General features: G+C 40.0%; 1 protein-coding gene across 1 annotated transcript in view; it reads right to left on the bottom strand.

The window, feature by feature from the left end:
* Positions 1 to 16,206, bottom strand: part of LOC126198732 (uncharacterized) — a 257,125-nt gene that overhangs the window by 200,991 nt on the left and 39,928 nt on the right. The window contains exon 3 of the mRNA XM_049935253.1: positions 7,054 to 7,256. Within this exon, the coding sequence (XP_049791210.1) occupies positions 7,054 to 7,256 (203 nt within the window). The remainder of the gene's footprint in view (positions 1 to 7,053; positions 7,257 to 16,206) is intronic.

Here is a 16,206-nt window from a genome sequence, read left to right as displayed (position 1 = left end):
GAACGAAGCCATATTTGTGTTACTTGGATGTGTTTCATATACTACTTGGTTACCACACAACTGGCAATGAGTTTGGAATGTTTTTTGCACGTGCACCCTTTAAGTATAGTTTCGTCAAGTTTAGTCATTACAGATGCCATGCTACCGGTCCTGACTGAACAGTTTACTTCGGCAGTGACCACTGTGTCAGCTTACATTAACAAACAGGGTACCATTCCACTGGTCTATCCACCCACTTTTCTGCCATATGATGATCTGGGTGAGGATTTGTAAGCTTACGAAAAAAGAATTAGACATCATTATTTGCTTTCAGTGTGAAAGACTCAAATTTGTGCAAAGCTTTATTGCTCCCATGGGTTCCACCTAAGGTTTATGAATTACTGTGTCAGCTTGCCCTTTTACAAGGACCAGCAGCTCTTACTTTTGATCACGTGTGCAGTTTATTGTCCAACTACCATCAGAAACGAATGTGTGTCATAGTAGTGCTAGTTGAATTCTACTGATGGCGCAAGAAACTAAACCAATAACACAGGTCCAGGGAAGATGAACTCCATGGCCTTAGCCATAAGTAATTCGTTACTGATGCCCTTAATGACTCTTATGAACTCTGTGGCGTGCAATTCAATTATCCATTTAGCTCCAGAAAAGAGAGTGCACTGTGAAAACCATCCATTGGCAGAAGTTTTTAAAATAGCACTATCTTTTGAAGTTTCTTGGGCAGCAGGTGACCAAATTGATGCATGGGGCAGTGTGGCACAAGACGTGTCCATTAGGATGATAGATAGCTTGCACGAGGAAGCAGCAGTGGCAGGAGTAAACATGTGGGCCCAGTGCCGAGCAGACCAAGACTGGACCAAGCAGCCAAGACTGCCACAGCACCAGCATCAGCATTTCCATCCTGACCTTTCTGTTTTGTCTAGCATGAATGTCTCGGATGCCCTAAGAGCTGGACTACTTGTAATGTTTACCAGAAGAAACGCCACATCACCTCCGTGTGTCATTCGCCAAATGTTGCCCAGTATATGGACATGGATGTAAACTGTGTGAGTCTAATGCTTGTGACTTCTCCCAAGTTGTTTATTGAGTTAAGTGTTTTTGCCAAGTGTTCCCACTACAGGTCAACACAGGTGCTACACAGTGACATTATTGAATTCTCAAAGCTACGTGACTAGGCTTGCCACCATTCACACTGGTCTTGCGGAAGGTGGTTGATTAAGCAAACAGAACATTGTGCTGTTGGGACAATTTATGCCATCTGCCTCTTAACAGGTCAATGGTTTGCTCCATTACATTTTTGGTGGTTGCCGATGCTGGTGTTGGGAACTTGTTTAGGATGGATGCATTTCAGGCATTTGGATTTTCTATCACTGACACAGTTCAGCTTGTGTCCAATCAGGTACTGTATTCTCAATTGGAAACATTGTGTGAGGAATTTTCAGACTTTTGTTCAGAAGGTGCAGGGTGTGCTATGAATTTTTCTTCTCATATTTCTTTGAAGTCCCCGGTTCAGAGCCGTTTTTGTCATCCAAGTCCTACCCCTGTTACTCTGAAAGATCAAGTGAAAGCAGAATTGGAAAAGACTTTAATCCCTAGGAATGGTGCAATCTATTATGACTAGTGAATGGTTGTCTCTGCTGGTGGTAGTTTGGAAGCCAACAGGGTAACTTCAGCTCTGTGGCGAGTTCAGTACTATTGTCAATGTGCAGTTGATTGTGGATACATATCCTCTCCCACGCCAGGAGGAACTGTTGGAGGAAATGTCATGTGGACAATAATTTTCTAAAATTCATTTGTCTGAAGCATATCTGCAGGTTCCTGTGGACAAATTATCTTGGTGAGTTCTGGTTTTGCATACTCCTTTTGTTCCCTATCAATATTTGTGCATTCCTTATGGTGTGGCTAATGCCTCTGCTATTTTCCAACAATTTTTAGAGCAATTCTATGGCTGTCCTGTGTTGCATTAATTATATGGCTGATGTCTCATGGGATGAGGTTTACTCCCTGCCAGATCACATCTCCGCTGTTATATATATGCCTCGCCCCTTGTTCCGATCAAGCTTGAGGCCTTCCTAGGGAAGAGAGCCTGCTACCATAAATTCCTGTTGGTGGTGACCACATTGGTCACATTGCATGCCTTGTTATGCAAGAATATTCCTTTTCACTGGAGCCCAGATTGCAAATATGCTTTTCAAATTTTGATATCCAAATTAATCTTGACCCCTTGTTTAGCTACATTCTCTACAGATCAGCACATAGTTTTGGCTACTGACACCTCACAGTATGGCCTCAGCACTGTCCTTGGACACTGATATGTTGACAGCTCTGAATGACCTGTTGTTTTCACTTCTAAATCCCTCTCTTCATCCCAGCAGCATTACTCTCAGGTGGGAAAAGAGGCTGTTGCCACAGTCTATGCTCTCCAGAAATTTCATGTTTTTTTTTTTTTTTTTTTTTTTTTTTTTTTTTTTTTTTCACCAAGTTTCACCTTGTTACTGACATAAACCTTTGGTTTCCTTGTTTAACCCTCACACTTCTTTGCCTCACAAGGCAGCACACCACATACAATATTGGGCTCTTTAGTTGTCTCATTACAATTACGAAATCCATTTTTGACCTACATCTAAACATACCAATGTGGACGCTTTGTTCCACCTTCCTGTGGGTCCTGATTCCGACTTTGATCATGAAGAATTGCTTAGCTTCCATCTTGATACTGACACACAGGCTATGGTTGAGGGTTTCCCAATTATGAGCTCACACATAGTAGCTGCCTTGGCTGCTGACCCATTTCTCCGCCAGGTGGTTTGACTTGTTCAACAGGTCTGGTTAGACAAACTGCTGTGTCGGGCTTCTGAGCTTCAGACCCCTTGTGCAAGTATTTTTCCTTTCAATATTTGATGGTGTTTGGCTGCTGTCCACAGAACACCTCTCTCGCAGAGTAGTCATATCCACCAGGTTACAGAGTGAGGTTCTATGCCTTCTCCACCAGGGCAGTTTTGCGCACTGAACTATTAGCTAGGAGACATGTCTTTTTGACCAGGGATTGATGGCAAAATCATCCATTTTCTTGCAGCTTGTGAGCAGCATACAGACAACAGGCAGCTCCCAGGCCATCTCTGTGTCCCTCACCCACTCCATGCCAGCCATGGGAACACATTCATGTAGACTTTGCAGGCCCCTTCTTGAATTCCTATTGTCTCTTGGTTGTGGATGCATTTTCCTGGTTTCCTTACACTCTCCAGTGTGTGTCGACACACACCATTTGTACACTTCTGTGGGTTTTTTTCTATTGAGGGATTGCCTTGCACCTTAGTTTCCAATAATGGGCCCCAGTTTGTTTATCACACTTTTCAACTGTTTCATTCCCACCATGGCATTCATCAAATTACGGCTCTGCCATTCCACTCACAATGAAATGGCAAGACCAGATGATGGCCTTCTATGTTTTCTGAGCACCTATCATTTCATGCCTATGGGGGAACAGCCCAGCTGAGTTGCTTCACAACCAGCAGCACACATGCTCATTCACCTTCTGCAGCCTACGCCGCACCTGCTGCAGCTGGGTTTGTCTGGCCACTTCGCACCAGGATTGCCAGTGTAGGCATAAGGGTTTGGTCACTGGCCAAAGTGGATACCAGCTGCTGTTGTCCACCACTGGGGATGCCATCCATGTAATGTCCTTATGGCCAACAGGCCGGTAGCAAGCCATTTTGATCAGTTGCACTCTTGCTCATTGTTAGAAACTACCAGTTTGCAGGTGAGGCCTCTGTCACTGAAGCCCACCCCACCACCCTATGCTTCCGGCCTGTCATCACCTGCTGTGGAGGTGCCCCTGTCCCACTGGCTACCTCCTCTACATGTGGCGCCATGAGATTCCAGCTTCCTGGTGCCAGTCCATCTCATGTTCATTGCCACAACCTGCTGTTCCAGTCAGGCCTCCTCCATCAACCCCCAAACCATCATCGCCAGAGGCCCATCCCTATCTCCTCGACACTTGGACCTGCCTTCTGATGACGAAGCACAGATGGTGATGGCACCCTCCTCCCCAGCACTGTAGTCCGGTGCCACAAGGGCACTGCATTCTGATCTTCTGCTGCAGTGCCCACCCACCACATCATCCAGACCCCACTATTAGCACTGGCTGCCGCAACTCCAGATAAGGTGGATGCATCTCTCATCGGGCTGCCAGCATCTCCTGCATTGTCTGAGCAACCTCTTCACATGAGGGAGAGGTGTGCTGAATCCTGCTACTAGTGCGTGTGAGTGTGAGTGCACCAAGCGTAGTATCACCGCATGTTTACTTAAATCAACTGCCAACAGTACAGAGCAGGTCAGCCACTAGAGGCCACCTGAAGGAAGCTTGCACATGGCATGATCTCCACCGCACCATCTACCGGTGGTTCGTGCCTACATATGTGCAGAGCACTGTTGAACCACTCTCACAACATCAACTGTTCTGCATATCGCACCTTCTGAAGAATTCTTTTGTCTTGTTACATTTCAAGCCATGAGAGGTTTATTTCTGTCATTGATCAGAGGTTTATGAATAAAGCCATATTTGAGTTACTTGGACGTTTGTGTATTACTTGGTTACCGCACTCTGAAAGCTAGCAAGTTTTCTTTCTGTTTCTGTGTGCCTCTTGATGACTCTATGCTTCTGTTTTTTGGTGAGTGGTCTCCTTTAATCCAAAAGTGTTTACATTTTACCAGAAATAAAAATGTTGAACCATTACCTACTTAGGCCATGTATACACTAAACTGACCAAGTGACCATGGTGCCCTTATCTTATTTTTACTAATTGCAAAGAGTAAGGTAACCACTGTTCTATGTTTTTGCTATCACTTCAATTACCAGCAAGCAGAACTCCAGGCAACTGCTGTCTAAGTTGCTGACTTGTACAGACCTGCTAAAAATGGATTATAAATTATCACAACTCAAGTTAAGAAGTAAAACATATTATATATTTAAAAAGTTTAGGCCTATGGACAAAAAATTATTTTGTGGTCCACTCTACAGAACTATGTCATACAGCAAAATACTATGACATGCAAGTTGTGCTTTGATTCATTATTGGCTTGTCACTTAGTTTATGCCACCATCTTCATTTTTCAGCTCTAATTCCCTAGATATAGCACACAGGACCTCACTATCTACATACTGTCATCATGCATTTTTTGGTCCAGGGCTTGTCTCCCTCACTTTCCGACATGCCTTATCTCCCTGCTCCACATATAATTTTTTTACCCCATGTTCTTCGTTCCTACTGCAACCCTTCACTGCATAAGCCTGTGATCACCTATTATATCAACAACAAGAATTTTAATGCTAGCTTTGTTTCTGTTTGTCTTGCATTCTTTTTTATTTATTTCCTGATATTTTGGTTATGGCTGTAATGAGCATAATTTACATAGTTAGGTTCATGGTCCATGGATAATATCAACAGTTAATCATAATTATATGGAATGAGTCATTTTACTTTAATATTACACAATCATGAGTAAATATGCCAATACGCTGACCATTTAAAAGCTCATTTCAATTAATTTTTTTACACAGATGTAAATTAATAATTTCCACCCACATATTACATAAATGGAAATTCTTCTATGGAATAGGAACTGTCAAGGAGAAACATCTTCAGTTTGTTTTAAAATGCAGCTTTTCTGCCTGTCAGACATTTTATATCATTGCCTAGATGATCAAAAATTTGGCAGCATTTTGCATCCCTTTTTTGGGCTAAATTTAGTCTTAATGTGGACTAATGAATGCTATTTTTTCTTCTCGTACTGTAATTGCATACATTATTGTTCCTTTTGCACTGCAGTGAGTAATTTACAACAAACTTCATGAGAGAACACATTTATTATGAAGTAGCTAGCAGTCAAAGCCAAACTCAGTTTCTGATGTTACGTTTTTACTTCTGTCCCACTTCTAAGAATATACATTTGAGATGCTTCTGTAAGTAATACCATCAAGCACATATTCAGCATATTTGATTTTGGATTTCATTGTGTTTGTTGATGCAAAAAGCTTTACTTTTCACCTCACTAGATACCAGGTCTTTGTTGCAATTTCCTATGAACACACTTACTTCTTTCTCATGCTTTACTTAAAGCACTGTCTATAAAAATAGTGATACTGGTACTGTGTAAAGTTTTTCTGGAAGACACTACAGAATGTTATCATTTCTGTGTAATTTACCCATCATTATCATTTACAACAAACATTAAGCCTTTTCACTGTTTTGATATTTCATTCATTAATTGCCTTCCCATTTGCTTTTCAGTCTGCACACTCTGCAAGGGACCCTTATCTGATACATGTTCAGCATTCATTATGCATCCATTCTACATTAGGTCTGCACTTCTAGTAATATTCCACATTTCTATCATTTAGGATGCAAATATTTAGTGACCGGTTTGTACTAGTATTTCATATTCATTCTCTCCTTGTTAGGCCTATTATCAAATCCAATTCTGTCTGTTAGTGCATAACTTGACTTGTTCCACATCCATGAAGTTTCTTTTGCTTGATGAGATTTACAGAACACGATATGTGAATTAATAAGTGAAAAAAATATATATCAAGGCCTTGGAAATTATATAAATATATAATTTTCAAGGCCTGAATACTGTTTTGTCTCATACAAATGTATTAGTACCACCACGACCTTGCAAAATTTCAGCATCCTCACCTTAACCAAGTGGAAAGAGAAATTTAGTTAGTTTTCTTTTATTGTCATTGTAGTTTTATTTCATTTATGAACAAAAAATGTCTAATGTGGCACATATCTGTATCTTTCAAATATCAAACCTTCTAGAAAGATAATTTCCAGTTGAATCTTAAGTTTACAAGCCATACTGGTCACACTAAATAATCTTTTGTTGTCAATTTGTGTAATATTTTTCACTAAATCAGTGAAACATTTCAAGCAAACACTGAAGCACCAAATGGTTCTGGTTACAGAAGTATAGCACATTCTTTGGTGCAGTACTTTTGTTATACTAAAAACAAAAATTACTGATATAAATATGGAAAAAATATATTCATACATGATTTCTTATAATTGTCTATTATTTCAACATGTCTGTCATGCAGGTTCTCAAATTTTTCTGTACAACTGCCATAATTCTCCATAATCATTTGATTTGTATGAACAAGATAATCTCTAATCTTCATAAATGATTGAAACGAAATACTCAAGTTTTGAAGATATTCTTGCAATGTTTCACATGTCTTGCGAGTATTATGGATCCTGTAAGAGAGATAATTACCATTAAATAATTCTAATTTATTTATTTGTGATTATATCATACTGTTAATCAACAATATTGATACTAGTCATAAGTGATGAAAATAAATCAAAGCTGCCTGGCATAAATGACATATCTTTCATATAAAAAGGAGTAACATTTTCCAATACCCAATTGAGTTATAAATGCGTTTCAAAATATGGTATTTATCAAACTATTGCACATAAAATATGAACTGTTACATTGAAGTAAATGGAAATTTGCAATACTTCCATAAAAAAAGAAGGTTGGAGTTTAGTACCCAATCGAAATTGAGATCATTAGAGAGAAAGAGAGAGAAGAGAGAGAGAGAGAAACCTGATGTTCCCCAAAAATTATTTAAGGCAGCTGTAAAAATCTAAACTGGGATGACCAGACAGAAATTTGATCATTATTCTTCCCAAATACAAATCCTGTCTCTTAACACTGGTATTCATCCTTTGCTGCAGCGCAGAACATACTGAAAAGAAAACTGTTAGGAAAATCATGAGGTTAAAGTATCATCTGAGACAGTCAAATTAAGAACAATAGTCAAACATTTGAATGAAAAACGATGAAATTGCTAAGAATGCTAGTTGCAATTGCAGGAAAACAGTGAATATCCATCCACAAGTCAAAGAAATCTGCAGCTCTTGCCAACATGAACTTTATTGAGTTACTAAAGTACAGCAATGATGGATCTAAAATACAGGGTGTCCCACTCAAACCTCCCTGATTTCAAGAACCCAGGAGAGAAAAACCACAGTAGACATGACAATGAAAAATGCACCACACTGTAGAGCATCTCAAAGAATTTATATTCCATGTCAGAAATGACAAGTATCATTGCCAGAGTGCAGCATGGTCCCATGAAGTGAAAATGGCGACTCCACAGCAGCGCAAGCAAGCAGTAGTTTGGTTTGCAGAAACAAAATTGCTGATTATTGTGCAAAGAAATTATTGCCATGTGTATGAATGTGATCCACCTGATGTGAAAACAATTAAGGCATGGTATAAGAAGTTTCTGGTAACAGGAAGTGCTCTGAAACATTCTGGCGGTGCATGTTACAGAGTTTCAGAAGAGACAGTGGAGGACATCAGATAAAACATTTCTCAGAAGGCCATGTAAGTCAATTTGTCAACATCTAGGCAATCTGATGTATCTCGAGCATCACTGCATCGTGTAGTTCACCAGCGTTTCCATATGTGTGCCTACAAAGTGCAAATTCTGCCACATCTGACGCTGAACGACAAACCACGCCAACATCAATTTGCTGCGGATATGCTGCAGAGTATTGATATGGATGCCAGCTTCCTGGAAAGATGTTTATTCTCAAATGAGGCAACCCTTCATCTATCAGGAAGGGTTAATACGCATAATGTTCCGATTTGGGGTTCGAAAAATCTGCATGTTGTCATTGAACAAGTTCGTGATAGCCCTAAACTAAACATCTGGTGCCGGCTAATGCATGACAGGCCTGTTGGACCGTTCTTCTTTGTGGAACAGGGAGTGAATGGGTCAGTGTATCTGGACATGTTGGAACAGTTTGTGTACCATCTGATACAAGACTTGCAACCCAACATCATTTTTCAACAAGATGGAGCTCCACTGCATTGGTCAACAGCTGTTCGCAAGTTCTTGGATAGGAAATTTCCCAATCGTTGGATCAGATGCGGAGGACCCATTGCCTGGCCACCATATTCAGCCAACATTATGCCTCTCGATTTCTTCATGTGGGAATTCATGAAGAACCGCGTGTATGCAACCAAAGTGGACGATATTCCTATGTTGCAACATCATATCACTAATGCAATTGCAACAATAACAAAGGAACTGTTACAAAGAACTTGGCAAGAAATTCAATAAAGATTCAGTATTATTCGTGCTACAAATCGTTCACATGTAGAGTGTACTGATGATAAATAAATAAATTCTTTGAGATGCTTCACAATGTGGTGCATTTTTCACTGTCATATCTACTATGGTTTTTCTTTCCTGGGTCTTTGAAAATCAGGGAGGTTTGAGTGGGACACCCTGTATGTCAATACCAGGAGTACAAGTATGAAATGTGGATTTCAGATAACAGATGTAGCACCAATGCAGTTTGTGCTACAAAGATTTGACACTGCATCATTTTGTTGTGTCATCAACAAGTGCCAGATGCACATGAGTGATAAATTGGAAAACTGTCTGCATAGTGTTGTATTCAATATGTCAAAATTTATGCCGAACAAAGTGCATTTGCGGAGAGCATTAAATTTTTTTTTCCATTTGAAGAAAACTGCTGCTGAATCATACCAATTACTTCAAGGAGGTTATGGTGAACACGCTCCATCACAAGATATGTGTGAATCATGGTTTTGGCATTTCAAAAATTGTGGCTTCGATGTTACACACAAGGAACGTGGAAACTGCCAAAAAATCTGAAGATGTGGAATTGGAAGCATTGTTGAACGAAGATGATTCGCAAAAAAAAAAAAAAAAACAACTCACCAAGCTATTGGTCATTAGTCAACAAGCTGTTTCCAACTGGCTACAAGAGATGGGAAAGATTCAGAAAAATGGTAGATGGGTACCACATGAGTTGAACAAATGAAAAGCACAAAAACACATCTTAGATTTTGCTCACTTGGTATGAAAGGAAGTCATTTTTGCATCGTATAGTTACAGGGGCTAAAAATTCTATTTATTTTGAGAATCCCAAGAGCAAAAAATTATGGGTAGACCCAGGCACACCATCCACATCAAAGCAAAACTGAATTGCTTTGTTTGATAGGACCAGAGGGGTGTGGGCTACTATAAACTGTTAAAACCTGGGGAAACATTTACCAACAACAATTGACTGATTTGCACCGTTCACTGCTTGGGAAAAGGGCATAGTGCCAAAGGAGGCAACATAATTTTTTAGATATTAAAAAAAACGCATTTCATACTCACACACCTGGTAATACCATTACAAATATTCCCTTGTACAACACATGCGAATGAAATATTTGACTAGATTATACCTGAATATAATATACTATTACAAACACAGTAATGGTACACATGCATCCAAAAACTCATATACCAGTATGGTAATACATACAGAAGGTATACCATAATTACATTGTAATGATTCCACATATGATGTTTATATCTGTACTTGAAAAAATGGGATAAAATGTTTCTGGTACTGTTTTCTTTTATGAGCTTGCATTTGTCAACTCAGCAAGAGAGTAGGTATACTCATCCAAGGAACAACTATCATTTAATTAGGTGTACGGATTCCCTACGTCATTTTTGTATCTGCGTCTATATCTACATCTATACTCCGCAAAACACTGTGTAGTGTATGGCAGAGGGTACATCACACTGTACCAGTTATTACTGACAATATCATGAAAAGGATAGACTACTAGTCATCACATAGTGGAGACACTGGGTCGCAGATAGGCACAACAAAAAGACTCAAAGATGTAAGCTTCTAGCCAAAAAGGCCTTCATCGAAATGAGACTACATACACACACAAACACTCACGCATATGCAAACACAGCTCACACACTCATGACCACTGTCTCTGGCTGCCGAGGCCAAACTGTAAGCAAAAGTGCGTGATGGGAGAAGCAATCTGGGTATTGAGGTTGAGGAGCAGGCTACGGTAGGAAGGGGGAAGCATAGCAGGGTGGGATGGAGGATGGTAAAGTGCTGCTTGCAGGAGCACATAGGGATGAGGTAGAGAAAACATAGAGCAGCTAGGTGCAGCCAGGAGGTTAGACGTGGGGGAGAGGGGGGAGGAGGGGGCGGGGGTTACAGCAGTGGAAAAGGAGAGAAGTAAAGAAATAAAAAGATTGTGGGTGGGTCTGTGGAGTGTTGGAATGGGAACAGGGGACATGTGGGTAAAGGATATGGGAATGTAGACTATATTGCAGGGGGAGTTCCCACTGCGCAGTTCAGGGAAGCTAGTGTTGGTAGGAAGGATCCACATGACACATGAAGCAGTCACTGAAATGAAGACTGTCATGTTGGGCAGCGTGCTCAGCAACTGGGTGGCCCAGCTGTTTCTTGACCGCAGTTTGTCGGTGGCCATTTGTACAGACAGACAGCTTGTTGGCTGTCATCCCCACATAGAACGTAGTACAGTGGTCACAGCTTAACTTGTAGATCACATGACTGGGTTCACAGATAGCCCTGCCTTTGATGGACTCGGTGATGCTTGTGACCAGACTGGAGTTGGTAGTGGTGAGAGGATGTGTGGGACAGATCTTTCATCTAGGCCTATTACAGGGATATAAGCCAAGAGGCAAGGGGCTGGAAGCAGGAGTTAGGTAGGATATTGTGTAAGTTTGGTGGACAGTAGAATACCACTATGGAAGGGGTGGGAAGGATAGTGAGAAGGACACTCCTCATGTCATGGTACGACGAGAGGTAGTTGAAACCCTGGCGGAGAATGCGATTCAGTTGCTCCAATCCTGGGTGGTACTGAGTCATAAGAGGAATGTTTCTCTACGGCCAGACACTGGGTCTTTGGGAGGTGGTGGGTGACTGGAGAGAAAAGGCAAAGGTGATCTGTTTTTCTACAAGGTTGGGAGGCTAATTATGATCTGTGAAGGCCTCAGTAGAATGGATGGCATCAATAGTGATGAGGAAGGCATCATGTGGTAAAGGAATAGGAACTATGGACAGTTGGTGGAGGAAATGGTTGGTATCTTTTCTATAGGAGGGAACGTAACGGTAATAGGCTGAAGGTGTTGGTCTACAAGAGCAAAGATTCTCTCAATGCAGAGGACAGTAATCAGCCACAATGGGGTGTGCTGGGAGGTTGGGCTTATGGACTTCAGGAAGCATGTAGATGGTAGGAGTGTGAGGAGTGGTAGCAGTGAGGAGATAGATGGACTCCAAGGACAGGTTTTGGGATGAGCCTAAGAATTTGAGGAGACACTGGAGATCCTGCTGGATATCTGGAATGGGGTCACTGTGGCGGGGTTTGTAAGTGGATGAATCTGACAGCTGGCACAGTCCTTCTGCCAGGTGATCCTTCCAGTTCAAAACAACAGTAATGGAGACTTGTCAGCAGGTAGGATTATAAGGTCAGGATCAGGTTTAGATGGTAGATTGTGGTTTTTATTCAGATGTAAGAATAGCTTGCATGTGAGGGATTTGGGGAATGATGGTGAGGCAAGGTTTGAGGTTAAGAAACTCTGGAAAGTTAATAGGGGGTGATTTGGAGGCAGTGGGGCTGAATCACAGTTGCATGGAGGACTGAACTGAGTCGGGCAGGGTTCCACATTGGTCTTCAGTTGAGTCTGGTGATAGGGTTGGTGGCGAAAAAGTTTTTCCACTGTAGGGAATGGGAGAAGGAGAGAGTCCTTTAACAAGTCCTGCATGATTGAATTTGGAAGTGGGGCAAAAGATGAGGTCTTTGAAAGGACTGATACTTCTGTGGGGTTAAGGATACCCTCCTCTTCCCTGCCCCAGTCTCATCCTTACTCCCACCGAGTGATTTTTAAGCAATCTTCTCTATAGACTGACAACATTTCCCCATATTCTACCAATAAACCAAAGACTAGCAACAACTTTACCAATGACTTAGCCTACGTGATCATTCAGTTTCATACCCTTACAAAACTACTACAGGAAGAATTCCTGTAGTAGTTGATGTTAGAGCTGCACCTTTTTTAAGCTGAAGTCAGCTGATAGATATATCTGCTTAAAAGAAGTCCCTCTAACAAAGGAATCACCTTTAGAGGAGGTCAGGTATTCAAGTAGAGAATGAATTAGCATATTTCATCAAAATATAAGAGGTGTTAGAGACAAAGTTTGTGAATTGCTTATAGATTTTGACTCTGAAATTTTTGGTGTATCAGTGGACCACTTGAATAATTCAACAATTCAGAGGCTTCCTTTACTAGGATACAGATTAGCTGGTTACTTTTCAAGGAGTCCCTTGCAGACTGTGAGAGTGGCCATGTACGTCAAAAAAAGGATTCCATTTGAGACATATCACGGCACTGCACTGAACAGATATTTGAATGTTGAGCAGGGGCAGTTGAATTTAGCTGAACTAAACTTCTAATTGTTGTTGTTTATAGGTGCCCTAACTCTGACTTCAGAACATTTCTGCTCAAGCTAGAGAGGGTTCTTGGTTCACTTTATTTTATATATGGTTGTGCAAGAAAAAGGATGTTGGTAGATCTCTTAAACTCATATGATCTGATGCAGACTGTAGAGGGTGTAGGTGAACAGTAGCACAGCCATAGACAATATTTTTATTCACTCTTCATTACTAGATGGGCACTCTGTTAGTAAAAGGATAAATGGCCTTTCAGACCATGATACACAAATTTTAACACTAAAAGGCTTTTGTACTCAAACAAATATCACACATAATTACAAACTGTGTAGGAAAGCTAATCCAATGGCAATATAAAGTTTTTTAAACCTCTTTAAGAAACAAACGTGGTAGGATGTTTATAGTGACGATAACATAGATGACAAATAGAATGCTTTCCTTAACACATTTCTCATGCTCTTTGAGAGTTGCCTTCCATTAGAACATTCTAAACAGGGTACTAGCAGTAAAAGGCAGCCTGGGTGGCTGACTAGTGGGATAAGGATACCATGTAGAACAGAGCGGAAACTATATAAAAATGTTAGAAGTAGTCACATTCATGCTACAGTAGCCCATTACAAACAGTATTGTAAGGTGCTTAAAACTGTTATTAGAAAGACAAAGAGTATGCGGTACATAAATAGAATAGTTAATTCACAGGAAAAAATCAAAACCATATGGTCAGTTGTGTGAAGGAAGTGTTTGGTCAGCAGCACAAGATCCGACAATATAAAGTCAGTTCATAGTAAAAATATTTCTGTCACTGGTAAGTCAGATGTATGTACAGTATTTAAGAATCATTTTCTGAGCATTGCTGGTGAATTAAATAAAAACTTAGTTTCTACAGGTAACCATATAGCTCTCTTGGAAAATGCCATTCCGAGAGTGACGTCTGAAATTCTCACCTCTGTGATGCTGAAAAGGGGGAGATTGAGTCAATAATTAAATCACTGAAGAGTAAGGACTCTCACAGGTATGATGGAGTGCCTAGCAGAATACTGAAGTACTGGACTGCACATGTTACCCTATACTTAGCCATATTTGTAATTTTTCTTTTAAGAATGGTCAGTTTCCTGAACGATTAAAGGTATCAGTCGTAAAACCACTTTATAAAAAGGGAGAAGTGATAATGTAGACAATTTTAGACCTATTACTATGCCATCAATGTTTCCTAAAGTATTTGAAAAGGCTATGTATGTAAGAATAATTGATCATTTTATATCACATAATTTGCTATCAAATGTACAGTTTGGCTTTAGAAGTCATTTAACAACTGAAAATGCTATATTCTTTTCTCTGTGAGGTACTGGGTGGACTAAACAAAAGGTTTTGAATGCTAGACATATTTTTTGATCTAAAGAAAGTGTTCGTGTTGATCACAAAATATTGCTCCAGAAGTTTGACCATTATGGAATACGAGGAGTAGCTGAGTAGCTCACAATTGGTTCACCTCTTACTTCAACACCAGACAGCAAAAGGTCGTTATTCACAGTGTTGACAATAGCTGTGATGTGGGATCTGAGTGGGGACAGTCAAATTGGGGGGGGGGGGGGGGGGGGTTCAGGGGATCAGTGTTGGGGCCACTCCTGTTCCTTGTATATAAAAATGATATGTGCTCTATTAGTACAGGTAATTCTAAAATATTTCTGTTTGCTGATGACACTAGCTTGTCAGTAAAGGATCTTGTGTGCAACATTGGCTCTGTTTCAAATAGTGCAGTCCATGATATAAGTTAATGGCTTGTAGAAAATAAACTAACACTAAATCACAGTTAGACTCAGTTTTTACAATTTCTAACACACAATTCAACAAAATCCTATGTTTTAATTTCACAGAATGGGCATATGATTGGTGAAACTGAACAGTTCAAGTTTCTAAGTGTTCATATAGATATTAAATTGTTGTGGAAATCCCATGTTCACGATCTTGTTCAAAGACTTAATGCTGCCCTTTTTACTATTTGAACTGTATCTGAAGTAAGTGATTGTTCAACACAAAAATTAGTCTTCTTTGCTTATTTTCATTTGCTTATGTTGTATGGTATTATATTCTGGGGTAACTCTTCCTATTCTCAAAGGATTTTTTTGGCTCAGAAATGGGAAGTTTGGGCAATAAATGGTGTAAGTTCACGAACCTCTTGCTGATCACTGTACACTAGACTGTGTATTCTGACATTGGCCTCTCAATATAAATATTCTTTACTGTCATTTCTTGTTAACAATATCAACTTATTCCCAAGAGTTAGCAACTTTCACTCTGTTAATACCAGGCAGAAATCCAATTTGTATCTGGATCGCACTTCCTTGACTCTCGTGCAGAAAGGTGTGCAGTATACTGCTGCATCCATTTTCAATAAGCTACCACAAGAATTCAAAAATCTTAGCAGTAATCCACACACTTTCAAATTGAAACTGAAGAGTTTCCTTGTGGGTCACTCCTATTCTGTTGAGGAGTTCCTTGAAAAATTAAGCTGATTCCTATGTTATATTGACTGCGTTTACTTAATCTTATGGCTTGACTTTTTTTCAGTTCATAAACATTTCATTTTATCTGTTATTACCTTTATGTTGTAATTTCATATACTGACAAGTTCCATGACCTTTGAGATTTGCTCCTCAATTTGGTCCCATGAAACTAGATGTGTAAATAAAATTAAAATAAAATAGAAAATGTTACACCTGGATATCTGTATGAGTTGGCTGATTCCAACTGTGACTTATTGACATTATAGTTATATGAAAGTATGTTATTTCATTTTGTGAAGTGCCTAATTTTTACATTTCTGAACATTTAAAGCAAGCTGCCAGTCTTTGCACCACTCTGAAATATTACCAACATATG

This window comes from Schistocerca nitens, chromosome 8, assembly GCF_023898315.1.
Source record: "Schistocerca nitens isolate TAMUIC-IGC-003100 chromosome 8, iqSchNite1.1, whole genome shotgun sequence".
Lineage (NCBI taxonomy): Eukaryota > Metazoa > Arthropoda > Insecta > Orthoptera > Acrididae > Schistocerca > Schistocerca nitens.
The sequence above is the reverse complement of the archived record's forward strand: the minus strand, read 5'-3'. Positions and strand labels throughout refer to the sequence as shown.